The sequence below is a fragment of the Ricinus communis genome, chromosome 5 (assembly GCF_019578655.1).
Source record: "Ricinus communis isolate WT05 ecotype wild-type chromosome 5, ASM1957865v1, whole genome shotgun sequence".
Classification (NCBI taxonomy): Eukaryota; Viridiplantae; Streptophyta; class Magnoliopsida; order Malpighiales; family Euphorbiaceae; genus Ricinus; species Ricinus communis.
Genome location: NC_063260.1, coordinates 1593854 through 1621551, shown reverse-complemented (window position 1 = coordinate 1621551; position 27698 = coordinate 1593854). Strand labels below are relative to the sequence as shown.

Genomic DNA, 27698 nt, shown 5'->3' with positions numbered 1-27698 from the left:
AGTTCAAAGCTTCATTTATTTTATGAAAAAAAAATTTGATTTTAAAAAATAATTTCAAATTAACTTATTTTTTGCTCTTTGATTGAAAATAAAGTAAGTATTTTATGGGGTAATTATTTTTTTGAATAAAATATTAAAATATTTAAGATTTTTCAGCATTTTATATTTCTAATTTATAATTAAAAATAAAATTTACAATAAAATAGCAAAGTTGAAAAAAGAATAAAATTCTGATTATAGCACCCAACCACCAATGATAGCTAGAAGTGACTGTCGGTAGTTAATATTTTAATATTTTATAATTATCTTTCTAATTTTTAAAGGTATATAAAAATTTAGAAATTAGCTTCTAGTTCTTAGAATGGAAAGTTGTTCTATTTAGGTTCAGTATATTTGTTGAGAATTTCTTTTTTTAATTTTTAGTTTTTAAAATTTTATGGAGGAATTTTTATTTTTTGTTTAAATAATATTTTAAATATAAAATATAAATTTAAAATAAATAAAATATAAATTTAACTGTTTTTATTTAAAAATAAGTGGTTCTTTATATAAAAAATATAAAAAGCATGTTAAAAAATTTCTTAAAATAAAAAACAATGGGTTCTGGTGCAGGGGTCTGAATCAGAGTCCCGTTAGATAGGACCATAAGGAAAAAAAGATGGACACAGTGACTTGATCGTGGTAATTTGAAAGGTGAAGGAGGGTAGTTTGGTCCTTTAGAAGAAAGAGCAATAAAAGAGAAAAGAAAAAAAAAAAAGGAAAAACAAAGCAGCTAATCTGGCAGAAGAGTTGAGTGGATTGACTTATGTGTCTGGGACTTGAGGCCAAATAGGTGTGCACGGCCTACTTCTCACACGACAAGACTCCACCGAAACTGTGAGCAATACATTCTACCCACAACAGAAAGAGAGAGAGAGAGAGAGAGAGAGAGAGGGAGAAACTACAGCTTCAAGAGATTCCATTCACATTCTCATGATTCATAACCACTAGCAAGCAGCAGCAGCAGAAGAAGAAGAAGAAGAAAGAGAGAGAGGGAGCTCGGGGCTTGAGTTTTGTGAAAAGCAATGCCTGTCATTTCCAGAATTCAATGCTCTTCTTCTCTCATATTCTAATATTTCTTCCCCTCCTTTTTTCCTTCATTTTCTTTTTTAAATTACCCTTATTGTATACATCAAAATAAGTGCCCTTTTTTTCTTTTTTTTTTTTACTTAGACAAAGGTAAGTGAGTGTTCCATCAGCATTTTATTGTTTCTTTTTCTTTTTGTACTCTATGAATGTAACTCTAAGCTTTGATTTCTTCTTGCAGGTTTCTGATTTTTACTTTTTACCTTAAAGCTTCTTTCTTTCTTTTTTTTTTTTTTTATAAAAATGTTTGGGTGCTGAGAAATAGTGAAGAGAAAAGAAAAGGTCAGTCAATGGTGGTTTCAGTTTTCTTCACGCACTTTACATGAACTATTGGTTCTTTTTTTCTTTTTTTGCTTTCTTATTATTCATTTAATTCTTTTTCTTTGAGAAGCGAGTCAAGAAGCGTAATGGATAATCCTCATTTACTGCTTTTAATCTAGCCTTTTTTTTTTTTCCGATTTTTGTGTCAGTTGAAAGTTAAAACTAACTTTTTTTTCCCGGTTTTGTTCAGTTACTCTGTTTATCAGCTTCTCGAAGTTGAAGATCTCTATAAATAATAGGTTTTGATTGTCCAGTTAGATCCATTGGAGTAGCTTCTGATGCTCATCCAGCTTATTCCCTTTTCAACTTTAGAACAGTAATGCAAGTGAATGCAGCATTCAATTTGTTGCAAATGTTGAACCAATTGGCTTAAAAGAGGTATATGTAACTAAAATAAAAGTCTCTAACTTTTCTTTCATTTCAAAGTAAAGTTTTGAGTTTGGGGTGACCAATTTTGAGTTTTTGATAGAAAAACAAGATTCTGGGCTGCGTTGGTTTAAGGGATCAAGATGTCGTCTTGGGATCATTTTGGTGAGATAGCAAATGTGGCCCAACTTACGGGTCTTGATGCAGTTAGGCTAATAGGAATGATAGGGAAAGCTGCTAGTACAGCAAGAATGCACAAAAAGAACTGCAAGCAATTTGCACAACATCTTAAGTTGATTGGCAACTTATTGGAGCAACTTAAGATCTCTGAGCTTAAGAAGTATCCTGAAACAAGAGAGCCACTAGAGCAGCTTGAAGATGCCTTGAGACGGTCTTACATCTTGGTCAATAGTTGTCAGGATAGAAGCTACCTGTATTTGCTTGCTATGGGTTGGAATATTGTTTATCAATTCAGAAAGGCACAGAATGAGATCGACCGCTATTTGCGGCTTGTTCCTCTCATTACTCTTGTGGACAATGCTCGTGTCAGGGTATAATTACTTGGTTCTTTTAGTTACTTTACTAGCTGTTAATTTTTTGTAATCTATCTCCTTGTTTTTTTCTTTCTTATAACTGCTGTTTGTCTTTTCAGTGATCAATGTTGCCGTTATGCTTTATATTGTCTGCAATTTCATATTTGTATGACCTGATCTAAGTCAATTAACTTTTTTATTCACAATCTGCAGGAGAGACTGGAGGATATTGAGAAGGATCAACGTGAGTACACATTGGATGAAGAGGATAGAAAGATCCAAGATGTTATCCTGAAACCAGAACCCTTGAAAGATCAGACTGTGGTGTTAAAAAAAACTCTTTCCTGTTCCTACCCAAACATGGGTTTTAACGAAGCTCTAAGAAAGGAAAGCCAGAAGCTTCAGCTCGAACTACAACGATCACAAGCTAATTTGGATGTGAACCAATGTGAAGTTATTCAACACTTGATCGACGTCACAGAAGCTGCTGCTGCAAATTCTCTTCCAGAGAAGAGTTCACCGGTAAAAACTTCCCAGAAACTGGAGCCCAATTATTCAGATGTTAGTGAGAAAAACCATTCATTTGATGGAAGCTATCATAAGAAAAGCGATTCTCGCACAACTTCAAGGTTAGGTGCTTTAATCAATGTGAATTAAGTGTGCATGCTGTTTTGCTATATAAGTGGTACATGCATTAATGCGTGATATAAGCTCATGTATCTGATGGTACTGTTTATGCATATTCTTAACTCTTATGGCCTTCTGATAGACTAACAGCATAATTTGAACATGTTAAAAATACTTTGGGTGTTGACTCTTCAATTGTTACAGGATAAGTTGATTCAAATTGATTAGTAGATTTTATCGCCAACTACCTCTGAAGTGTTTGTTTTGTATTGCTTCGCGGAGAAAGATTCTGTTTGGTTGCAAGATTGTTAGTTAGTAGTTACTATCATAAAACTGATAGAAGTATCATCACAATTATGCTGAAACACATAGCAGGCATGGAACATATAGTTGCTATCTTACTAAACCAATTGAATGCTCTAAAACCCCTTAGTATAAAGCTTCTGAGCACAAAATACTACAATGGAAAGGGGTTTCACCTCATATTTTTCTTCCTGACATGGGATTTCCAATATGATCTGCATTCCATATTCAGTTTACAACCTTCAAGTGCAATTCAATATGTCTGATACCAATCTTTTCCATTGCAGAAATACATCCTCGGTTTCATCAGGAGATGATTTGCTCTCACGTAAAGGCTCATACCGGCATGAAGAGTGGCATACTGATTTACTTGGTTGTTGTTCAGAGCCTTCTCTGTGTACGTTCTCTTAGAGTTCACTGGATTTTATTATCTGATGGCAAGTTTTATTTTAGTCATAATAGCAACGATTCTTCTTGTCATTTTTTTCCAATATTCAAACTCGTGTGTTTGTAGTCCATCTACCTGTAACATGGAGGTTTGTCCTTGTGTCTTAGCTTTTGCATGTACATATTACTGCAGTCTTTTAATTCAGAGCCTGTAAAATCAAGTTATCAATCCGTACCTTTCATTTTTCTATCACATGATTGCTAACATCTTGATTGCTTATCTTTAGCCTGTTGTTCGCTTCATCCGTGATACACGACCAGTTGTGAATTTGTTAAATTTGAAGTGACCTGAATGGACCATTAATAGACTAACCAATCTGATTCACGTCTTAAATAATTTGACTAAATTTGAGTTTTAAGTGTCCCCTTTCTCTACACAAACACCAAAACTCTCTCACTTGGCATCTCCTTGATTCTTTGTGAGTTCATGTATAGTTGGGTTAAATTTTTGATACTCTTTATATTGCACATCCGATTTTTATTTGTGAATTTTCCCTCTTTCTATTCATGGATGTTGTCTAAATGCAACATGTAGATTTTGTGTGCCTCTCTCTTTTTAATCTTTCCTGTTCTTGTGTTTTTATGTCCAAAGAACCTTGTGATATTGAGATGCAAGAATGGATTAGGATGATCAAGGCTTATCAAAAAGTTGTCAATTGGTTTGTTCTCTCACAAGCATCCTTCTCAAATTGCAGGTATGAAGACATTCTTTTATCCTTGTGGCACATTCTCGAAGATTGCTACAGTGGCAACCAATAGACACATGTGTAAGGAGCTCTAATTTATATTGAAATTTTGCTGTTGAGACACTGTAGCTTGAACCATACAGCTGACTGTAATTAGATTAAGGCTTATTTCCAACGAGTTTAATACTATGTCTGCAGATTTTAGGCATAAAATCCTGTTTGTTCCCATTCAGTTAATACTTAGCTTCTGATTCTCCACAAATAGGTATTAGAATAAATTATGTTTTACTAATTCCCTGAATTTTTCTTTTTTAAAAGAATCATGATAAATTCTTGTCAAAATCTCATTCCAATTCATCTTTTTATCATCAAAGTTAAAATTGGCATTCAAATTAAATATGATATACTATCCAATATTAGTACCATCTAATGTTATACTGTCTAAGATACTAGAGACCTAGCTCAAGTGGCGGAGCATTTGCTTTTGGGAGGTGGATGGTCTTGAGTTTAAGTCTTCACCTCTGCCCTAAGTGAGTTTTCTCCTTTATGGCGAGTGTAAGAGGATGGTTATTCCATGTTTTGTAGCCCACGGCTCATTGGGTCTCCCATGGATCAAAATAAATGTTAATACTGTCTAGTTGCAAGGGAATTTTGTGAATTTGATGAATGTTCTCATACGTATTTGGGCTTAAATGTGATGAATAAAGTCAGTTTTTGAAGTGGACTGTACCTTTAGTAAAATGCTTTCTTGAGTTGTAGTTATAGGTCGATTTGGAGAACTTATATTTATATTATAATACGAGTTTTCATTTCTTGAATAAATCTTAGATTATATCATAATACAAGTTTTCATTACTTTCTTGAATCAACTTCAAATGCATTGGCACTACACTCTTTGACATTTTATGCATGGTTTTGATACGGTATGAAGCTTGTATGATTATATTTTGTTTTCATGATTCTCAGCTTCAGCAGAAGCTTGTAATGAATTAATGGCATACTCGTTGATACTGTCATGTTGTTGCTATACTTGCTGCATCAGAAGGAAGTTGCGTAAAACATTGAATATAACGGTAGGTCCTCTTTGTCACTCTGGACTATAATTATTTTCTGTATAATCCACAGGTAAGGGAAAGAGAATATGAATAACTTGTCCACTTTTTTTTTTTGGCCAAGTGCCTCAAGATAACAGGAACAAGTTTCATTGCCAGGAAAACGCTCATACAATCCTTAACTATCATAGACAAAATGAAAATGGTTTCGAACTTCCTTTCTGAGTCGTCTAGTCAAGGTTTTTCAGTCTGCAAACCATCAGCTTTTGATTGGGAGGAAGGTAGTAATTACATGGTATGGTTTTTGGAGGTTTTTAAAAACCCTCAATCTCAATCCATTAATTTGATGGGTTGAGAAGGTTTAGCTTATATCACCAATATTTTCTTTTCACCATTTTTAGAATTAAACCTTCATTAACCATCCTTCACTCTAAAATAATGCAAATTTAAAATCTATCTTACCTTCCTAAATCATACCTAAAAAATTTATTCTCATATTTGTGGAACAAAAGTGTATTGGCTAACCATTAAGCCAATGATGATGGCCAACTTGCTTTCAATTATTATTATTATTATTATTATCATTAGTATCATTATTATGATTTTCCTTTTGACTTCTGAAAATTATTTTTTGAAAGAATTTGGTAAATCGATAATTTTTTCTTTCAAAAGCAGGTTTGATAAGACGGTAAAAAATAAAATCAATCAATTAAATAAAAAAATTCTTGAACGGGTCTTTTAAACACCTAACAACAATCCCAAAGACATGCCATAAAAAAGCTATCTTACTATATATATTTTGTTATTGAGCTCTTAAAGGTAGCAAATAAAAAACCGTCTTAATAAAGATTGGATCTTCAAACTATTCTCCATCTTACCATCTTGTTCTTTGCAGGGAGGCTTTGTGGATGATTTTCTCTCGCATTTCATGTGCTGTTGCTGTGCCCTTGTTCAAGAATGGCGAGAAGTGGAGATTCGTGGGCTCTATGGTATGTTTCTTAGGATTTTTGCTTGGTTTTATATAGCTATGGTATGGAGGTTTGTACAATGTTTCATGTAAAACAACTTTTGCAGGTTCTGAGAAGACAAAAACTAGCCCACCACCCTCACAGTACATGGAATCCTAAGTGATGGGGGGTGAATGCATCAGTTAGTTGTTGGTTGGGCATTTATATACATCGAAAGCCAGATACAGAGGTAATGGCTGATTGCCACTGTATATGAAATCTGTATGGTACTACTTTTCAGCCATAAATGACATCCGCCCTTTATGTTGATGTAGCCATGTGTAAAGTAGCTTTTACATCTTCTTAAATTCAGCACATGATGTATTATAAACGAAAATCTTATTGATAAATTGTTGTTTGGTAATATTACTTGGTTTCTTTTATGATCATAAGGACACCTTGGATTCACCTTGACAGTATTTGATTACTAGGTTCATCTGGAGGCAAGATCTTCTTTCATCTTACTGAACAAAACCATAGTCATTTCTTTTTTTTATCACACCATTGATCATAATTCTGGATGATCAGATTAATTAGGTAAATAGAGATACAAGAGAAATAGAAAGAGCAAAAAATAAGTTTGATCAAGCTCCATATGAACAGGTGAGTGAATTTGAGTTTAGAGGGAGCATATCTGTTCAATATTAGTAAAGCTGTCAGATACACATCTCATGAGTAAAACTTAGAAACCCAAACTGTTTGGGTCTGTTTCTTGCATATCTCAACTTCTCTTCCTTATGTCTCTCTGTATAATGTTTTTGTTCGTTGCTCAGCTTCAATATTGTGTTGGTTTCATCAAACAATAGAGAAGCTCCATCTTTATCTGTGAAAAATTACATTTACTATGGAAAATGAAACAGACAAATTTCATTTAAAATAAAGACAGTTTTGTTTGATAGAAGATCTCAAATTGTTCATTGGGTAAAGCTACAATGCCATAAGAACTCAACAAAGTTGGGAATGGAGATCTCTACAAGTGCTTTTGCAAATCTGGGACACGAAAGTGCCAATTATCAGAAATAAGAAGTAATATTCCTGTTAGAATTGGATATCTTCAAGCAGACTTATGAATAGCGTTATTCCTGGAAAATGCAGACCTTAGCTCTTAGTTTTCTTTCTCTGAGGACACGCATCTGGCTTAAATGGAAATACATATATTAGGTTGGAACTTCTGTTACATCTTCTTGAACAAGTTCATTACTTTTTCAACTTGTCAAAACCTTGGAAGAATATTTCTATTTACAAAGTAGGAAGAACTTTGCAACAATGTGCAGCATCTTGAGGCTGGAATTTGAAAGAACTTTTATGTTAACCTGAATTTTATCATAGTTTTTTGCACGTCTCACTCGGCTTAGCCTGTTTCTTGGAGGGGATTTCTTGAAAGTTAATAAATCCTTCCCATATTAAGATGTTATGAAGACGAGGTGAGCAAGTACAGTCTGGAATGGAGATAACAGTAGCATGAGATATTAACATGCATATTTTATATGATCATTGCAGTCTGCAGATATACAAACTTGTATCTTGTACGAGGACTGTACACCTTTTAGCTTAGGTTATGCACAATCAACATAGGATACTAATTGCGAAACCAAGCAGATACATATTTCTTTTTCATATATATGTACTAATTATATTACTTGTTTTGGTACGGAACTTCATGCAGTGGGGTAAGATGCTTGCATTGCGATACCACAAAGTCCTTCCTTAGCATCAATATCTTTTTGCATTCTTATGTACCCTTCTTCGCCCCATTGCGTTCCCCATGAATTTTTCACCAGCCAATAATTCATTCCGTTGCTCTCTCCGTACCCAACAGCAGCAACACCATGATCTAGTTCAGTTCCACAATCTCCTGTGAAAATGCCACTTGAATAGAACTGAAACTCGAAACCACCAGCATCAATTGCGACAGAAACTGGTTGCTTTGCAACAGCCTTCATCAGTGCTCCCTCGTTGTTGGCTGGCACATCTTCAAAACCATTTATCTTGGCTGCATGATTGGCTTCCTGCTTGGTGTTGCATGTTCCATCAGACCCCTCATAAGGATAGTTAGCCTCAGTGGTCAGCCCTTGATTTTGTTCAATGAATTTAAAGGCATCATCCATTAGACCGCCTTGGCAGCCCTGATCCTCTCCCTTAGTGTCGCAATCAACTAGTTCTTGCTCGGAAAGTGAGATCAGTTTACTAGTTGCTAGCTGAGTGATTCCTTCTACTGCAGCCACTGCTGAAAACGCCCAGCAGGATCCTGTATACAATCAGATTAATCAATCAATAAGTTATGAAAAATAGAAGCGGATCGGCTGTGTTACTTGTGGAAGAAAACTGGGACTTACCGCACTGGCCTTGATCCTTGATGGCTGTAACAGCTCCTTCCTTTCTCCAGTCCATGGAAGATGGTACTGCAGTAATGTTTTCATATCTGAAAGGGCCTGCCTGCGAAGAACACATATGACCCTTAAATCTGTTTCTTGAGGTTTTAAACTCTTCGTTAGTAAGATCTGCAAACTGATTTATGCCTAGCTTGTATGATTTCTCTGAAGCTTTGTTGAAGGATTCTATGCGTTGAACATTTTCCTTGAATATCTTGTAACGGATTTCCTTCTCTTTAGCATCACTGTATACACGTTTGAATCGAGTCATCCATTCTTCATGCTTCTCATGTATTGAAGCATCTTGGAGAGTACGAGCTATGGCTTGAGAAGCCAAAGCTCCCAAAAAGAAGATGAGTGCCAAACTGATGCAACCATGTCTGATAGTGAATGCCATTGGAGCTGTTAGGTGCTAGGATTGATGAGCTGATAGGATTGCTCCAGGAATTTATATAGAGTTCTGAAATGATTTATTAGTGTTTTGAGGCAAGGGAAGATGTACGTGCCTGGAAAAATATTCTGATCAGGACCAATTTCATTGATTATATAATCTAGTTTCTGTTGCTCATCTTTTAATTTACTTTTGTCTTTTCTGCTGTACCTACATATCGAACAAAAAGAAAATCTATTGCCGTACCGTTTCCTGTAAAAGATGCTTGAAATGTGAAGCAAATACTGTCTTTTACATAGTTGCATGATAGTGACATTTCCTGAGTATGCATAACTCAGGTTATGCCTGATTCTAGAGGTTCTTAATTGCATGACTGAAGAAATTAAGACAAGGCTGAGAAACATATGTTGGTCTAAGAAATAACACAAACCCATAATGTAATTAGCTTCTAATAATGAAGTAAAAGCTTGATTAAGTGCCACTCTTAAATGCAACTCATACTTGATTAATGTACTTATTTCTGATAGTGTATATTATTACTTATTTAATTTCTTTAGTAACCTTTCATTACTCCAGTTTAATTCATCAACCTTGTAATTAGAATTTGTACTGGTATCAGAGAAAATGTTTGGGACTGTTTTTTATTTTCTTAACAAACACTTTTTTTTAAGAGTTTCCAAAACTGCTTTTAGTAAGAATTAGTATTATTTTCTCGAACTAGATTTGATAAACCTAATTTATAAAGAAAATAATCTATAATAACGCTTACGTGTTCAATTTGTATGAGACTAGCTGAGATTATTAAAATTAAAATTTAGTAACTATTTAGTTATAAATTAAAAATTTTAAATATAAAATTTAGTGATTCTTTATATAATTTGATATTTAAGTTTGTCGAAAAAATTTACAAGTAGTATTAAAATTAATATTTAATAACCATTTGCTTACAAATTAAAAATTTTAATATTTTTATATTATAAGATCAAAAATTTAATAACCGCTTGTGTAAAATATCACAGAATATGAGTTTATATAAATCATAGAATAAAAAATAATGAGGGAGGACGATAAGGTCTAGAGTTCATGGAGCAGTGGGAGCGATTTCTTTTAATCAGTAGATATGATGTAGAGGGAATAAATTCCTACATTTTGAACGAGAAAAGATTTAAACTCGAAATCTTAATTTTTTAGATGGATTAAAATTTTCTATTTGAGAGCGAAAGTTGCCTTAGTAGCATTATCGCCTTTTTTATTTTATTTTATTTAAGATTTTATTAGAAAGTTGAGCCTAATTTGATAGGAGACAGGGGAATTATTAAACTTTATAGTTTTTTTTTTTCATTTAGGTCTTTAAAAATGCATTTTTGCCATATTTGGTATATATTTTCTTCTTTAATAATTTTTAGTAGGAAAGACAGAATAAGGTTTTATATTTAATTTCTATGATATATTTTGAATTTCTGATTAGTTAAGTTTAGACTGAATTAAGGTGTCGTCTTATTCTCCTATTTATATTGTAGGCTCCAATGGTCTAAGATTTAGTTTTTGATAAAGAAAATTATTTAGATAATACTTTTTTTTTTCTTCCAAACTTCTGGCATTCTAACCTTAAAAAGAAAAATGAAACTTTGATATCTATTTATGGAGAAATTATTACATGACTCTGATTCACCACATCATCAAAATGACTCGTCCAATAATATGATGATTTTTATATTTTTTATATCATCCTTATCCTTAAAAATAATTGTTTTGTTGATTTTTCATATGCCTCTTCAAGTTTAGAGATAAGGCTGCTATGTAAGAATGAAATGAAACATCATCGTATCATTGGATTGAGAATTTTAATAACGTGGTGGATCAAGACTATATAATAATTTCTTCTATTGATACGCTAATCAACAGGATTGTAAGAGGTTAATTTTTCAGTTTTTCACTTATCTTTCCAGTAAAAGCTTCTGCTGCATCAGATAACAGGCCAAGAAAAATGACTCTCTAACGACCTACTAAAGTCTACTGAGTTATCCTGAAATGTTTTCGATGTCATAATATTCAAGTTTTAGTCACGTGGTTATGAGAAACTAGGTATGAAGATTGGTAAAAAACTTGCTTTTTTTTGCATAATATATATCCACATACATATTATAGTAATTTCAGTTGTAGATTAAAGCTATATACATATACATAAATATCTGATAGGAGGACGATCAACTGTGCATCGTCTATCTGAGATTATACACAGAATCCACATATAGTGGTAGAAACACTGTTTTATGCATTCAGTGCTTCAATGGCATTTTTCATAGATCTTGAACTTCAAGCAGTAGGGTAAGATGCCTGCATTGCGATACCACAAAGTCCTTCCTTAGCATCAATGTCTTTTTGCATTCTTATGTACCCTTCTTCGCCCCATTGCGTTCCCCATGAATTTTTCACCAGCCAATAATTCATTCCGTTGCTCTCTCCGTACCCAACAGCGGCAACACCATGATCTAGTTCAGTTCCGCAATCTCCTGTGAAAATGCCACTTGAATAGAACTGAAACCCGAAACCACCAGCATCAATTGCGACAGAAACTGGTTGCTTTGCAACAGCCTTCATCAGTGCTCCCTCGTTGTTGGCTGGCACATCTTCAAAACCATTTATCTTGGCTGCATGATTGGCTTCCTGCTTGGTGTTGCATGTTCCATCAGACCCCTCATAAGGATAGTTAGCCTCAGTGGTCAGCCCTTGATTTTGTTCAATGAATTTAAAGGCATCATCCATTAGACCGCCTTGGCAGCCCTGATCCTCTCCCTTAGTGTCGCAGTCAACTAGTTCTTGCTCGGAAAGTGAGATCAGTTTACTAGTTGCTAGCTGAGTGATTCCTTCTACTGCAGCCACTGCTGAAAACGCCCAGCAGGATCCTGTATACAATCAGATTAATTAATCAATAAGCTAGAAATACTATATACGGATCAGCTGTATTACTGGTAGAAGAAACTTGGGACTTACCGCACTGGCCTTGATCCTTGATGGCTGTAACAGCTCCTTTCTTTCTCCAGTCCATGGAAGATGGTGCTGCAGTAAGGTTTTCATATCTGAAAGGGCCTGCTTGCGAAGAACACATATGACCCTTGAATCTGTTTCTTGAGGTTTTAAACTCTTCGTTAGTAAGATCTGCAAACTGATTTATGCCTAGCTTGTATGATTTCCCTGACGCTTTATTGAAGGATTCTATGCGTTGAACATTTTCCTTGAATATTTTGTAACGGATTTCCTTCTCATTACCATCATTGTATACACGTCCAAAACGACTCATCCATTCTTCATGCTTCTCATGCATTGAAGCATCTTGGAGAGTACGAGCCATGGCTTGAGAAACCAAAGCTCCCAAAAGGAAGATGAGTGCCAAACTGATGCAACCATTTCGGGTAGTGAATGCCATTGGAGCTGTTAGGTGCTAGGATTGATGAGCTGATAGGATTGCTCCAGAAATTTATAGAGTTGTGAAATGAGAATTGGTATTTTGAGGCAGGGAAGAGGTACGTGCCTGGAAAAATATTCTGATCAGGACCAATTGCATTGATTATATAATTTAGTTTCTGTTGCGCATCTTCTAATCTACTTCAATCTGACATCGACTAATGCAATATAATATTGGTTCCAACCTGCCATGCTACATATATAATTTTGTCTTTTCTGCCGTATCGACATATCGAGCAAAAAAATCTGTTGCCTTACCGTTTCTTGCAAAAGATGTTGACTGTAATTTGAAGCCAATACTGTCGTTGCATGATAATGGCATTTCCTGAGCATAATATATGAGTAGTTATAATTATAGATATTTATTGCGATCTGATCTTGATAAATCAAGTATGGTTCGCTGAAATGAGATTATTGAGTTAAACATGATGTTCTAGTTATTGGAAGAATTGCATGATAAACGAAGTCAAGATATGGAATTGCAAGAAAATTGGAGTGCTCGAAAGACTCGTTCAGGTTTGAAATGCAAAACTTGGCAGAATTATTTGTGATCGGGATTCCTGAGAGACTTGGATCAATGTGTGCTGGAAAGAATACAGCCCTTGAAGTTAATGAAAACAATTTGGTGGCGTTAGTCTTTTCTTTTCTTTTTAAGAAAAAGCATAGAACTTTATTAGAAATTAATCAGGATCCTCCTGTATTAGCAGGAGGAAAATCGTCTGTCCAAATACCAGAATCAACAGGACTGGAACTAGCAAATTTAGCAACAAAATGTATTAAAAAGATTTTGAGCTCGACTAACAAAAACAAACTGAAAGGAACCTAATTCATTAGACAAAGAAAAACAAATCCAGAATTCGGGTGCCAATATTGCTGTTAACTTGAGCTCGACTGTTGTAGAGATTGACCACAGTTTGAGCATCAGATGACGAAGATTGCGGTCTTTAGCACACTGCAAAGCTAATATAGTAGCTTCCGCTTCAGCTTAATCTGCATTTATTTGAAGCCAGCAGCAATTAGTCGTTCATTATGATCAGGAACTATGAAGCCCAACCCAACGCGATTGTTGTTATCTTTAGTAGCATCCGCATTGATTTTTAACAGACTAGAGGGCTGTGGCTGCCAGCAAGAATATCTTGGAACAGGGTCAGGATCAGATATATGAATCATAGCATCCTTGAAATCATTTATAGCCATCAAAAGGATCTGAACATTAGGAATTAACTGCTGTTGAAAATATAGAACATTCCAAGACCTCTAAAGAGCCCACAGAATTGCTATGAAAAGCTCAATATGATCACCAGAACTGTTGAAACATAGCTTTCATCCAACCCGTCAACGATTGAAAAGGAAGGCACTGGGTTCGAAACCTGAAGGGACTGAATAACCAGACCATTTGAGCTCTGGTGCGGTTCTTGAAAATATGCTCATCCGTTTCTGGGCCATCTCCATAGAATTTGCAAATCACATCCAAATATATATGTCTTTAGTAATTAATGTTCAGAAGGAAGCACCATAATTTGTGAGACCCTTATCATGCCACTCTAAATATTTAAATTTGTAAAGCCTTTGGATTATCGAAGTAATATGGAAATAAGGTTGGCCATTTTCAGTAACCTAGCTGTATAGAGTATATGCCAAAACGGATTTCACTGAGACTAATGATATCAGGTAAAATTCTACAAGTATTTGCGTCCTATGAAAAGGACAATTGATAAAATAAGATCCTGAATTTGTTTTTCGTTCCTCCGCTGAAGTTTTATGTGGATTGCGACAGTGATCACCCTTATCACAGCCATGATAGATGGTTGATATCTATAAATACATAAATTAAATCAAATGCTAAAATGTAATTGCTTACGCCATATTTTTTAGTTCATAAATAAAATAATTAATAAACCTAGTCTAAAATTAGGTTTAAATTTTCATAAAAAAAATCTAATTAAAATAATTATTTTAATTAAAGTGATGAATAATAGTTATTTTACATAGAAGTTGTTTTACATACGTGCGGGAAAATGAGATTCAACTTCCTTAACAGCTTTTGAAATTTAGCCTCATGCTACATATATTAAATACAAGCTACAGTTTTTAATGGGAGTTATGGAAATATAGAAAATAAAAGGAAAAAGAAAAGCACGAGAAGGGACAACCAATAGAACACAGATAATTCAAACAATATTTTATATATTTTCTTTATGTAATCAAGTTTTGTTTGTACTGTAAAAGTCCTAAATAATATTATTCCATTACTTTATATTCAAATTTATAGTCGTTTATAGCCATTCGGTAAAGTATTTATTCAAATTGTAGGTGAAAAACATTTGAAAACTCACAAACGTTTGATTAGAAGTCAAAAATGCAAAATTCAAACATGGTTCGTGTATCACACGCACGTGGCAATAGCCGTAAATCCAATTCAAAGCCAATAGTAATATTATCTTTTAGTTCTTGTATTTGTATTAGTTGATTTTTAATTATGAATGTTTAATATAAATCAAGGATGCAAATACATCACTTAATAAATAAAGTTACATATCAATATTTGATTTAATTTATACATAGATGATGTGGTAGACCGAATCTATCTAAAGATTACTTACTACAATATTTTTATTTTACATGTCTAATTACTAATTAAATCCTAGAATTTACACTTTTTAAAAATTTTATACAATTATTTTAAAATTTTAAAATAAATATTTATGCTTTCAATTTATTTTTAAAGATATTTTCGATAACAATTTTTGAAATGTTATAATGAGAGAAATAAGTGGTAAGTTAAATCTGCTTACTAACATAAAAATTAGTGAGCTAATAAAAAATTTGTTGCACTTAAATATAAAATATATAAAAAATACACACACACATGAAATTTTTAATGGTTATATTTTTAAGTTTATGATAAACCATTTTTGCTGATTCATAATTATTGTTCTTTTAATAAGTACAATCAACTTTTTATATTATTTTTTTTACTTTAAAATTTTAAAAATTGTCATCGGAAGTGTTTTTGAAAAGAAATTAAAAAAATGAGTATTTTATTTTAAAATTTTGAAACAACTAGATAAAATTTAAAATTTAATTTATAATTAGACTTATTTTATAAATATATACATAATAACTATAAATAATAAAGGAAATATATTTTTAAAGCAAATTCTTTTACCTAGAATTGATATATGTTTCAATTTATACACAAAACCAATAAATATATTTATTAATTTTAAATAATAAAATATATATCAATAATCTAATACTAAAATATAAAATATTTTTATATACATATTACTTTCTTATTTATTGCCATATATACATCAAACCTCAATAATAATTTCTCCCTTTCAAGTGGGAAAAAACTTAAGAGACCAAAGTAGAATTCAATCTCGTAAGCAAGTGCCCTATTAGCTGCTTTTCGGCTCGCCACTATCCTTCTGTAAGGGTGGAATACCGAACGCTACTGGGAATATGCTCGACTACATTCACTTTTTATATACAATCCACTTTTATTTATTTCAACTATTATTTATATGATATCATAATATAATAATTTTTATAAAAGTGTTATTTAATTCTAAAATATTAAAAAATAATTTAATAAAAATATTATATATTATATCATATGAGTAAGAACTGAGACAAATATTTATAATTAAATAAATAATAATAATAATAATAATATATTTAATTATAACATCCACAATATATATAAAGAAATATCAATAAAAAAATCCGACACAAATATCTATTTAATAAATTAAAATATATTTGAAACCCAAGTTTGCATGCATCGTTAAAGGTAAATTTGGCATTGAGCTTGAGAAAAATAATTTTTATTTTTATTTTGAATGATATTTTGAGTTTTAAAAATTAATTTTTTTAAAAAATAGATAAATATATGCTTTTTTTTAAAGTAAATTTGAGAAAAGCAGTTTGTAGATAAATTAAAAAATTAATATATTAAACTAGAAAATATCCAAACCTATATTTTGAGCACCGAACGGCAATTTCAAACAAATTTTATAAAAGAATAAAGAGATTTCTTTTATAAATAAAATCTTATTTCTATGTGTCCATATTTTAATGGAAAACTTGTAATTCTTAAGTGCCAAGCTAAACAAGTGAAAGAAAAACCTTTTTATGGTGCAATTAAAGAAGATGGAGGAATTGAGAATCAATCAAAGTTTGCCTGGTAAATGGGGAAGGCATTATAGACCAAGGCACCACTATCATTTTGACTTTGAATTGAAAACTAAACGCACTTTTTTATTTTATTTTCTTAATTTCATATTTTAACTTCCTTTTATTTCTATACCAAACCCACTGAGCATTTATTCTGATTTAATTATATCTTTAATAACAAAATTAGTTTGCTATGTTAGTTTTCTTCTTAATATTTTCAATCAAAATATTTTAAAGTTTATATTGGTTGATTTGTTAATTTGATCGACTGAATTTTAATTTCATTGTAGTTGCTTTTGTTATATATGATGTAAACCTTCTATAGAAGAGAAGATTACATGCCAAGATCAATACTTATAAAGTTTGCCAAAAGTTATTTACGAAACTATCACCCTTATTTATAAAGAAATAAGATTAATAGGTATAATGAGATGAACTTAATTAATCCTAGAAACTAACAAGTTAATAAAATTAAATTAAGGTAGAAGTAAAATCAAAACCTAAACAATAAGCTTTAATCCCAAGAACATTCAAAGAAACTTTTTAAGCAAAAATAATGTTTTTATTCAATCAAAGGATCATACTTTTACCGAATTACATCGCTCTATTTATAGAGTTTAAAACAAAATAATCCTAATCCTATAATGATTAGGATATGCGGCCAAAATTCTTAAATCAACAAGGAAACAAATAACTCCTTAAAGAAAGGGAATAAGATATGGTCAAAATTCCTAAATAAACAAGGAAACAAATAACTCCTAAATAGATGTCATCAGGACTCCTTGCTGGATTAGAATTTTTAGTGGAATTAAGATTCTTTGTTGAAGTAGGATTCCTTGTGCTACATGGGTTCTCATCAATATATTTTAAAGTATATCAACGTAAATGTCATTTAATCACACAATAATAAAATTATTTTTCTGAATCAAAATTTAAAATGGATTAAGCCAAAGTCAGTTTTGAAATAGAAAGAATCAGTTCAAGTCTCGGTGTTTTAAATCATAAACTTAGAATCACTAATTTTTTGAATCGAATCAAGCCCGAAACAAATTGCAAGTATTAGACCTAATTGAAGACTTGATCGAATCTAAAGTGAACTAAAATTGAACCAATCAACTGGAACTAACCTTTTGATTAAAGTTCCTAATCAATTTGAAACTATAAAAAGAAAGCAACCAGTTAAGGTTCTATTTTCCTGTTGAATATGAATTGATCTCGAATCTAAACCGACAATTCAAAATAAAATTAGATTTTCAAGTTTATAATAAATTTAAATTTTACGTTTAAATTTGATTCATTTATATAAGAAATATTGACTAGATTTAAAAGTATAAGATTTTAATTGAGTTCATTCGATTCAAAATTAATTTTAATTTTAATCACTTAAAAGTTAATTAAATTAAATTCTATTTTTCTCATTCCATATTAATTGTTGCTTTTTAATTATTCACTTAAGAAAGCATTTAATAAGTTTAATTATAGAAAAATTAGAATTAAATTACCCTTCTATAGATATTGTAAAATTTATATCTATTTCAACACAAGAATAAATTAAAAAAAATTGTATTAATATATAAAAGCGATAAATAATAAAAAATATTTTATTTAAAAAATAAATAGTTAGCGAATAATTCTTGACTTTCATCAAAACATGTAATTATTATTATATAATAATTTTTTTAAGAAATAATAAACAAACTAAAGAAAGTAACAAATTTGAACATCTTTTTACAAAATAACTTTATGTTTTTCTCAAATTAAATTCAAATTTCTTTATATTATTTAAAGTTAAACCAAACCAAGGCCAAAATAAACCAAAATCATAATCCTAACTATAAACCGCACCATAAAAGAACCATTCAACGGTTCAACTTTTACATAAGCTGAGAAATCAACGGCTCAGGCGCTTGGCCAGGTCTACCCACAGCGAGTCAGAGGTTCGGTCTTGTAATTATTGAAAATCCAATTCACCGTTTACCGACGTAGACGTCTTTTGTATCGTGACAGAAGGGGTCCTCAATTGCTACGCTGACTAAACTCATCATCTAGTCATAATCAATTTACACCTGTCGCAATCCCAGTCGTTACCTAACACAAACGCATTCAGACGATCATACGTAAGCAAGCGTAAGTCTTAAAGTAAGCCCTATAGCACAGAATCTCCCCTCCCCAAAATAAATCAAAACATAAATGAATTAAGAACTCTCTATAAATAAATAAAACACAGTCGGGTTTCTTCATTTCATCGATTACCGAAATTACATCGTCTTGTTGAAACCGAAAGGAAGAGTGGAGAAAACGATGTCGTCTAAGAAGATAACGCTGAAGAGCAGTGACGGAGAGCCGTTTGAGGTGGATGAGGTGGTGGCGTTAGAGTCCCAAACGATAAAACACATGATAGAAGATGATTGTGCGGATTCTGGTATCCCGTTACCTAACGTCACCAGTAAGATCCTAGCGAAAGTGATCGAGTACTGCAAGAAACACGTTGAAACTCCTAAATCATCCTCTGAAGATCGTACAATTAATAATAGTAATACGGATGATGAACTCAAGGCTTGGGATGCTGAGTTTGTTAAAGTTGATCAGTCTACTCTCTTTGATCTCATCCTGGTCTGAATTCTTTCTTTATTTTTCGTGTTTTATTTTAATTATTTTATATATGTGAATTTGAATTTCTTAATTAATGCCGTGTTCATTTTTTGGGATTTAGGTTATGCATTTTTTCTGATTAGGGTTTGTTATTAGGTTTTTTTTAGTGATTTTGTTAGTTTGCTTGTGACTGGATTGCGCGGCGGTTAATTTAGTTTACTTTTTGTGGGTATTATTTAATTATTGTGTTTTATTTAGAAGTATGAGAGACCGATAACGTAATTATTATGTTGATAACTAATGATCTTTTGTTTGTTGATTTTGGGAGTTATTATTTAGTTACAATTAATTTTACAGTGTTATGCTACTCGGTGCCCCATTCACCACCGCATTAAATCCTACGCGGCGTAGAATTTAATTCAATTATTTTTTTTCATGTCTTAAACACACTTTATACATCTTTATTAATGGAAAAATGGTTAGTAAATCATACATTTATGGAATGATTTTTATGGTTTTTCATTACTATTATTCCTAATTATGATAATGGCCAAACAAAACAAGCCGACTTCTCAGGAAAGTAACTGTGAAGATGTTAAAAATGATTAGGCCTTCTAACGTCGAGCAAGTTACATAAAGTAACACTTCCTGTAGGTATGATATAAATATAACTGGTCCTGAATAAGTTTTTCTGTGAGGTTTTATTAAGTACAGCATTTTGACTAGCTTTAAAAGGTTTGATGAATTAAAACTAAGCCTGAACAACTTACTTATAGGAGGAGGAGTGTTATGGTATGGAAGAACTGGCAATCTTAGCAGCTGAAATGATCTAAGATTTACCATCCAAACCTATTGATTTTCTTTACTTATCTAATTTTGTGATCTTAAACATGAACTAGTTATCATTTTTTTTCTGTTCTTTTAATATCTTTGTCCTCATTTCTCAATTACTTTCTTTTATAAGCTTAGGATTTTGATTCGCGATTCAAGTATCAATGTAGACGATAATGAGATGTTGCTTTTACTTTATATCTTGATCTTTTACTACAGTCGGTAAAAGGAATGTATAGTTGGTTTCATGAGGGGACGTGAGTATAATGTTAGCCTATTATCTGTCAAGCTGTAAACAGGACCTATATGAAGTACATTTCATTGTTGCTGAAGAAAATTTTAAAATGGCGAAGATGCTAAAAGATTGCTATACTTATAGTATATGAGCTTTCATGCCTTTCATGTCAGTAGTGCTTAATCCTGCTGAAAAATGGTTTCCTTACCACCACCAGGTATGATGCCAGGTTTTCCTTTTCTGAGAGGGCTATTAGAATGTATAATTCTACCATGATTCTCTTTGTGATTAACTAATTTTATGAAATGTATTTGGCTTTGATGCAAACATTAAAGATGCGAAAGGTTCTGAAGATATATAGATGCCTATAGGAATATATCTAAGAGATGGAAAACTTATGTGTATTGAGATGTCTAATTGTAAAAACATTCTATAATACACTTAGGATTGATTAATTTATATCATCCTCTCTTGTCTTTTTATTGACACTTACTTTATTGTTGCAATAGATGCTCGATAATAAATTCTTTATGGGTTAGTTTATTACTTTAATCTAAGTTTCAACTGTCATAGTTCTTTAGAGAACAATGTTGTGCATCGTGCTGAAGAATTCTTATTTAATTATGCATAATTTAACATTAGTTCTCGCACAATGTTTTCGGTTTTAATTCTATAAATGCTTGTAGACATTCCCTTTTCATTCTTATTTATTGAAAATTCTGTCATTGTACTTGGTAGATCTCGTTACGATTTATCACTTTCTTCAAATGCTTTTAGCTACTAATACTAGACAAAAGCTAACATTTATAAGATAAGAATTGCTACTTCCTTAATTCCAGTGTTCGCAGGATGTTGGTTTTGTAGCCTTGGCCAAAATTCTAATTTGTCATTGGACCATGTTTTCCAGGCTGCCAACTATTTGAACATCAAGGGCCTACTGGACTTGACTTGCCAGACTGTTGCTGACATGATCAAGGGAAAGACCCCTGAGGAGATCCGGAAGACATTTAACATCAAGAATGATTTTACTCCTGAGGAGGAAGAAGAGGTTCGTAGGGAGAACCAGTGGGCATTTGAATGACGTACTTGTAGCACGGTGCGAGGAGCAATTATGGAATATGGTTTCCATTAGTGGATCTACATTGTTGGTTTATGTTAGCGAGTAGACTTAAGCCTTGGTTTTATAACTATTCCTGACTTATTGGCACTTTCTTTTTATGGTTAAATTAAATGTAAATAATACTTGGATTTTGGGGGTGGATGGATTTCCCTTGTAATCAATCACCTGCTGGTAATGAGTGTCATTTACATTATTGGTCTATGCAGGAGGCAGCCCGTTGAGTTCCTCTTTAGTCTTCTTTAGCTGTATTCTTGATTTTGCAAGTGTGCCCTTTTGCCATACACTGAATTAAAATTCACCCTACAACACCGTCCCGTATTTGGACTACTGCCAGAAACGATTAGCTTGCCTTAGCCTGTTGTGCGAGTGTTGCCCTTGTAACTGAGAGAGCAAATTAGAAATTGGAAGTAGGTTATGAGTCATGAGATGATCATTTACACCTCTCTTTAACTGTAGTAATTCCTCCACTTCCACTGCAACGGAATGCAATAAAAGATCCAATCTTTCTAAACATGACGAAAATTTGGAGAGTTTTATTTTTTTATCATGGACAGTCAAGTAAAGAAGAAAGAAAGGAAGCAAGTCAAAACTGGCATGACTCAGAACTGATCTTGTTAGTAATAGCCAATCTCCGACAGTTCAATTGTTACTATATATCAATCACCAATCAAGATCATGTGGTTGAAATTCCAACTCATTAAAGATCTTGTTCTGCGAAACTTCTATTTGACATGCATTTGTATGAAGTTCTAAAATGACCTATCCCTATTCATGTCAATCAACTACAAAACTCTCATTAGAACATTCTCCATGATGAAAATGAGCAGGTGCATATCAGGAAAGGCCCTGGCAGAGGGATTCGTACCTTCCTCACCTGCAATAGCATCGGAGGCTATGTTGCAGCCTACAATTTGTTCAGTAGTTGCTGTTCTGAACCAGCAATTCACATACTTGGACTTTCCGCAACTTCATCTATCATCATGTTGGTTTCACCATTCCCTTCTTGCCAGAGATGTCCCACTCTGTATGTGTGAACAATTTCTTTCAAGTCCACAAGGTGACAGCCTGGTATTCTTCCCAGCCTTCTTTCTTTCACCAGCCCTCTTACCCTGGCAACATCATCCCATTTTCCTGTCACAGCATAGATATTCAGTAACAACCGATAGTGCAAGAAATTCTGAGGTTCCATATCAATCAGTGATTTCGCAATTCTTTCCCCCAAAGTAGCATCCGCTTGGAAACGGCATGAGCTAAGCAAATTAGCCCAGGTCAAGGATTCTGATGAAATATTCTCATCATCCTTTGGCATTTCTACTAATATGTTTTCTGCCTCTTGAATTAGCCCCACACCTGCATAAAGATTGGCCATGCACCAATAATGAGCAAAATTTGGCTTTATAGTATACTTGTCCATCATTTGGCTGAAAAATTTTCTGCCCTCTGTCAATAATCCTGCTCGAGCACAAGCACTTATAACCCCTATGTAAGTAACTTCATCCGGAAGGATAGTTTCTCCTGTTGAATTTACCATTTCTGCAAATAGATCAAGTCCATCTGCTGGTTTTCCATGAATGCAATGACCCAAAATCATTGCGTTCCAGCAAATCAAATTCCTATGAACCATGCTATCAAAAATACTCCGTGCAAGTTTCACCTTCTGGCATTTGCTATACATATCCATCAAAGATGTCAAAAGAATTACACTGAAGTTCAGGGATGTCCTGATAAGAAATCCATGAATCGAACGTCCTTCTGTTAGCCTAGCTGACTTGCCGCAAGCACTAAGCACACTTACCATAGTCTTATCGTTTCCTCGCAGACCACTATTCACCATTTTCCTGAATAGCATCAATGAACACCCAGGGTTATTACCCTTTAAGTACCCATAAATCATGACATTCCAGGAAACAACAGTTTTCCCCAGCATTATATTAAAAATATCATGAGCAGTATCCAATTCACCAACGTTGGCATACGCATTAACAATTGAATTCCAAGACACTAAATCCGCTTGAGACATTTCATCGAACACCTTCCTAGCAAGTTCCACTAACCCACAACAGCCATAAAAATGAATCAATGAGTTCTGTACTGGCAAAATGCAATCAACCCCATTCTTCAAAACTTGGCCATGACACTTTTGCCCAGATTGAAGACAACCCATTTTCGCACAAGCACCAAAGAGTGAAACAAAAGTGTAACTATTAGGTAAAAACCCATTTTTTAGCATATCGAAATAAAAAACCACAGCTTGTTGCGGTTTTGAACTAACTGAATAAGCCTTAATAACATTATTGACACAAAAAGTACCTGGAGAATCAATGTAATTAAAGACCAAACTAGTGTGATGAATATGACCAAAGTCCGAATAGTATTTCAAAAGTCTAGCAGCCCAAAAGGGAAAGAGCCCACAAGTAATCAACTTTGATTGAATTTGAAGGAGATGTTTTGTGTTTTGACATGATTTGAGAAGTTCAATACTTGGGTGATAAATAGAAATTGGTCTATCTTTTCCAACATATGGCAAAGAAGAATATGATGATAAAAATAGAGATGATAAGAAGTGATTGTTTTGCTGGGGAGTAATTAAGAAGTGATTGTTTTGCTGGGGAGTAATCAGAATTGAAGAGCTGTGGTGATGGGCACTAAGAATGGTGTTTATTAATCTGATTTGTAAAAGGTCTCGCATTGGAATTCTTGCCATTCATTTGGGACTTTGATTTGATCCACCATTGAACTCGATGTAGTTCAACGCATACTAATTGCTCTATGAACCGGGTATTTGGGGTTTAGATTTGAGCAATTATGTATGGCAGAATAAAATAGTTCTCAGTTTTGGAGGCGCTGAAGGCTAGAAGAAGAAGAAGAAGGGTTAATTACAAAAAGACACCTCGGGTTTGTCTTACTATACACTTTTAACGTTTAGATTCCAAGCTTTGCCAACATATATGCACTTTACTCCTTATTGATTACAACTGATCATATCTCCCCACATTAAGAGGATACATATAATTTAGTATATAAAAGGAATCAAAATAGAAAATAAAATAGATTAGACTAGAATATGATCGAAAGAGAAAATAAACCTAATATTCAAAGATATGATAGTTTTAACTATTAGTGTGAAATAAAATTGTGGTAATTAATTTATTCTATATGTTTTAAATTCGTTTAATATTTGTTATATATTCGATGTAGGATAACGACATATTCTAGTAGATCTAAGGCCTTAATTAGGAGAAAATATAAAAAACTTTACGTATTGATGAAAAGGGCCTATAATTTATTTTTTAATAAATGATTATCCTATGATTTATTTTATTAATTTATTTTTATTATTAAATTTGTTAATGTTTTATGTTGCGCTTTTGTGATTGTGCATTTTTATGTAGTGAGTTTTTCTTTATGGTATTTTCATATTTTATATATTTTAAACACTTTTAGTACTAAAATAATAAAAATCATTAATGTTGTATAATATATTATTGGAATTAAAGGCAATTTCAATATATAATTATTTTAAAGTAATTTAACAGTCAAAATAATTACTTTGAGAAATTAATAACAAATCATAATTGATTAACAAATAAAATTTTAAAGAGATATTTTAATTATATTTATAGAATTGTGATGCATAATTATATATGATATTATATAAAAATATTGTATTATTAACACTGCATATATTATATTGGTGTGAAATTATAAAATGATAACAGTATTAGTTGATTGAGATACTCAATTAAATTAAATAAATTAAAACAAAAGGTATAAAAATCTTATAACAAAAATCACTAACTGCTAACATCATTATATGGAACACACACACACACACACACACACATATATGGACTAAACAAGAATTTTCGATTTGGTAGTGAAGTGCTAACCTAGGAAATCATAATGGGACTCATTTGTCAAGAATAAATAAACTATGTGCTTTTGTCAACTATTGTATCAGAAGATGGGCTTCATTAGCAACTGTATAGCATAGATATGAAGATAAGAGAGTTCTTAGATTGATTAGAGACTCACTTCTTCAGAAAACTTGGAGGTGCACAGGAAGTGATAGATTTGAAACTTCAATAGGCGAATTTGTTAGATTTGGGCCTGTGAAAAGCAATATTCTTCAAATAACAAGATGCTGAAGAAGGAAAAGGGTCATTATCATAAGAGTAGAACCTGTCTTGTTGGTCATTTTGTATATGCATTCCACTCTTCATAATGAAGCAAGTTAGTTCCTATTTTATATGGGGGTTTCAGCTGTACACAAGCACCTAAAGCTTTATTACCTTTCTGCATAGGAAAATTGTATGAAGGGATTAGAGGTTGATGATAATGAAGAGTGGTAATTACTAATTACTTTTATTTTCTTATACATTGATTGCCCATTTACGTTTTTTGTTACGTTAAAATATTTTTGTATTTTTATAAAATTAGCTGTTATCTTTTTCTGTTTAAAATCAATGTGATTAAAGGACTAATTTGATAAAAAAATATAGTTTAATAACCATAAAAATCAATTTTATAGCTGTACTCTCTAAATCAGTCTATTTCTAGTAAAGGTAAATGCAAAAGATAACCCTTAACCTATACAATAAATACCACTAAAAGGCCCACACTTCTAAATTATTTAACTGGATATTATTTTATTGGGGTTATTATAAATTTTACTTAATAGGGACCAAGATGCATAGTTTTTTTTGGGAAAAGACCAAGCTGCATATTATTAAGTAATAGTCAGGTATTAGTAATCAGCCCCGAAAAGCAGAGGGAGAAAATGGCTGTAAACGACGACGTAAGATGAGCCAGAGATACAAAGCGGTGCGTTTTAAGTACAAGCACGCAGCAAAATGTTAAATAAACAGGAAAATTCGCAAAGTAAGAATTTGAGCGGGGGAAAAATGGTGAGATTGAGTAGAACGCTATTGAAAGAAGCAGGAAATGGAATTAACAAGACTCTATCAGAGATTCTTGTCTGCCCACTTTCTAAGCAACCCTTAAGGTAAACCAATATTGGGTCTCTCTTTTTTTTTCTTTTTTTTTTGGAAGAAAAAGAAGTTTTTCTGGCCATTTTTTTTAGAATTGTTAAGTGGATTTTGTTGTATGATTTCTTCTTGGAAACAGGATCTGTGAAGCAACTAATTCTCTTATCAGTGATGCTATTGGTGTCTCTTATCCTGTAAGTCGTAATAAGTTTCTGTCACTTTATTCTACTTTTAAAACCCCTTTGGCCAGCTTGGAATTACTGGTGAAATTTTGCATCAACAGCTATACACAATCATATATGTTATATTCATTATGATAGTTATTCTATATAGGTGATTTTCTTGCTTGTGTTTATTTCATAGATAAAAGATGGGATCCCTTGCTTGGTTCCATTGGATGGCAAGATTCTTGAAACTGATGAAGAGAAAAAACAAGATTCTGTTGCTACTGATTCATCTTTCACAAAACAGTGAGGTAGTCAATAAAGCTCAAGTTATTGAAATATTGTGTAACTTGAAAGGAGCTACTTTTTATTAGGTTTGTTTGATTGTGGTGAATTGCTTCTTTCCATCAAAGAAAGACTTTCTTTTTTCTTCCTTCAACTATATTTATAAGGTACTTGCAGTCAACAATAGCAAGAGTAAAGTCATTATCTTGTAACCACTGACTATTTTCTTATAAAATTTCTGTTACGGAGAAATGAGTTAAAAGGTTGAAAAATATCTATTTTGATGCTTTCAAATGCAGTAAAGTGTTCGTGCAATAATTAATCGAATGTTAGTTAGTACATTCTTGCCAATGAGAGCTTAATTTTTTTTTAAATATATTTATTCTGTTTTGAACTTTTTTTATTTGTAAATTTTTTGGTTTGGATGAGGTGGTTGGCTATAGGCCTCGGTTTGTCACGGAGTATGCTGAAGCTGTTGAGGTTAACTTGACATTACATTATAGTATAAGCTAGGTTATACTATCTGCTGATACTGAGAACTAAATCTGCTGAATTGGTATCCGCTTCCGGATGAAGAAATATGAAAGTATTAGAGCATCTCCAATG

General features: G+C 32.5%; 6 protein-coding genes across 9 annotated transcripts; 3 read left to right on the top strand and 3 right to left on the bottom strand.

The window, feature by feature from the left end:
• The first annotated feature begins 730 nt into the window (after window positions 1–730).
• LOC8268078 (protein MID1-COMPLEMENTING ACTIVITY 1) lies at window positions 731–6856 on the top strand. 3 transcript variants are annotated; one of them, XR_007215903.1, is made up of 10 exons: window positions 731–1407; window positions 1637–1824; window positions 1916–2363; window positions 2559–2974; window positions 3563–3672; window positions 4418–4489; window positions 5375–5481; window positions 5620–5755; window positions 6356–6449; window positions 6535–6644. XR_007215903.1 is itself a non-coding variant. In XM_048374155.1 (10 exons), exons 4-10 carry the CDS (start codon window positions 1956–1958, stop codon window positions 6585–6587), a joined length of 1260 nt encoding a protein of 419 aa, XP_048230112.1. In that variant the 5' UTR covers window positions 736–1218; window positions 1307–1407; window positions 1637–1824; window positions 1916–1955; the 3' UTR covers window positions 6588–6856. The 3 variants fall into 3 exon arrangements, 2 of the variants coding, with proteins under 2 accessions (XP_048230112.1, XP_048230113.1); XM_048374155.1 differs by lacking the exon at window positions 5620–5755 and having other exon boundaries at window positions 736–1218; window positions 1307–1407; window positions 6535–6856; XM_048374156.1 differs by lacking the exons at window positions 731–1407; window positions 5620–5755 and having other exon boundaries at window positions 1460–1824; window positions 6535–6856.
• Window positions 6857–7912: 1056 nt separating this feature from the next.
• Window positions 7913–9236, bottom strand: LOC8268076 (senescence-specific cysteine protease SAG39). The gene is made up of 2 exons (XM_002531106.4): window positions 8804–9236; window positions 7913–8715 (listed from the first exon to the last, which is right to left on the bottom strand). The coding sequence occupies exons 1-2, from the start codon at window positions 9234–9236 to the stop codon at window positions 8126–8128; spliced, it is 1023 nt and encodes a 340-aa protein (XP_002531152.1). The 3' UTR covers window positions 7913–8125.
• Window positions 9237–11335: 2099 nt separating this feature from the next.
• On the bottom strand, window positions 11336–12661 carry LOC8268075 (senescence-specific cysteine protease SAG39). The gene is made up of 2 exons (XM_002531105.3): window positions 12225–12661; window positions 11336–12136 (listed from the first exon to the last, which is right to left on the bottom strand). Exons 1-2 carry the CDS (start codon window positions 12655–12657, stop codon window positions 11547–11549), a joined length of 1023 nt encoding a protein of 340 aa, XP_002531151.1. The 5' UTR covers window positions 12658–12661; the 3' UTR covers window positions 11336–11546.
• A 6424-nt stretch (window positions 12662–19085) lies between these two features.
• LOC8268074 (SKP1-like protein 1A) lies at window positions 19086–21897 on the top strand. The gene is made up of 2 exons (XM_002531104.4): window positions 19086–19490; window positions 21443–21897. Exons 1-2 carry the CDS (start codon window positions 19179–19181, stop codon window positions 21614–21616), a joined length of 486 nt encoding a protein of 161 aa, XP_002531150.1. The 5' UTR covers window positions 19086–19178; the 3' UTR covers window positions 21617–21897.
• A 338-nt stretch (window positions 21898–22235) lies between these two features.
• On the bottom strand, window positions 22236–24513 carry LOC107262206 (pentatricopeptide repeat-containing protein At3g51320). Its single transcript, XM_015726586.3, has one exon. The coding sequence runs from the start codon at window positions 24357–24359 to the stop codon at window positions 22599–22601; it is 1761 nt and encodes a 586-aa protein (XP_015582072.2). The 5' UTR covers window positions 24360–24513; the 3' UTR covers window positions 22236–22598.
• Window positions 24514–26346: 1833 nt separating this feature from the next.
• On the top strand, window positions 26347–27344 carry LOC8268072 (UPF0434 protein Pmen_1615). Of its 2 annotated transcripts, none has more exons than XM_048375164.1 (3): window positions 26347–26660; window positions 26783–26906; window positions 27007–27344. In XM_048375164.1, exons 1-3 carry the CDS (start codon window positions 26509–26511, stop codon window positions 27115–27117), a joined length of 387 nt encoding a protein of 128 aa, XP_048231121.1. In that variant the 5' UTR covers window positions 26347–26508; the 3' UTR covers window positions 27118–27344. The 2 variants fall into 2 exon arrangements, with proteins under 2 accessions (XP_048231121.1, XP_002531148.2); XM_002531102.4 differs by having other exon boundaries at window positions 26377–26660; window positions 26783–26837.
• The last annotated feature ends 354 nt before the right edge of the window (window positions 27345–27698 follow it).

Coding starts and splice junctions, on each gene's coding strand:
- LOC8268076 (XM_002531106.4), bottom strand. CDS start 9,236: ATGGCATTCACTATCAGACATGGTTGCATCAGTTTGGCACTCATCTTC. Junction 8,716..8,803: donor CAAGGATCAAGGCCAGTGCG/GTAAGTCCCAGT, acceptor GATTGTATACAG/GATCCTGCTGGGCGTTTTCA.
- LOC8268072 (XM_048375164.1), top strand. CDS start 26,509: ATGTTAAATAAACAGGAAAATTCGCAAAGTAAGAATTTGAGCGGGGGA. Junction 26,661..26,782: donor CTTTCTAAGCAACCCTTAAG/GTAAACCAATAT, acceptor TCTTGGAAACAG/GATCTGTGAAGCAACTAATT. Junction 26,907..27,006: donor TGGCCAGCTTGGAATTACTG/GTGAAATTTTGC, acceptor TTTATTTCATAG/ATAAAAGATGGGATCCCTTG.
- LOC107262206 (XM_015726586.3), bottom strand. CDS start 24,359: ATGGCAAGAATTCCAATGCGAGACCTTTTACAAATCAGATTAATAAAC.
- LOC8268074 (XM_002531104.4), top strand. CDS start 19,179: ATGTCGTCTAAGAAGATAACGCTGAAGAGCAGTGACGGAGAGCCGTTT. Junction 19,491..21,442: donor CTCTCTTTGATCTCATCCTG/GTCTGAATTCTT, acceptor CATGTTTTCCAG/GCTGCCAACTATTTGAACAT.
- LOC8268075 (XM_002531105.3), bottom strand. CDS start 12,657: ATGGCATTCACTACCCGAAATGGTTGCATCAGTTTGGCACTCATCTTC. Junction 12,137..12,224: donor CAAGGATCAAGGCCAGTGCG/GTAAGTCCCAAG, acceptor GATTGTATACAG/GATCCTGCTGGGCGTTTTCA.
- LOC8268078 (XM_048374155.1), top strand. CDS start 1,956: ATGTCGTCTTGGGATCATTTTGGTGAGATAGCAAATGTGGCCCAACTT. Junction 2,364..2,558: donor TGGACAATGCTCGTGTCAGG/GTATAATTACTT, acceptor CACAATCTGCAG/GAGAGACTGGAGGATATTGA. Junction 5,482..6,355: donor GTAAAACATTGAATATAACG/GTAGGTCCTCTT, acceptor TGTTCTTTGCAG/GGAGGCTTTGTGGATGATTT.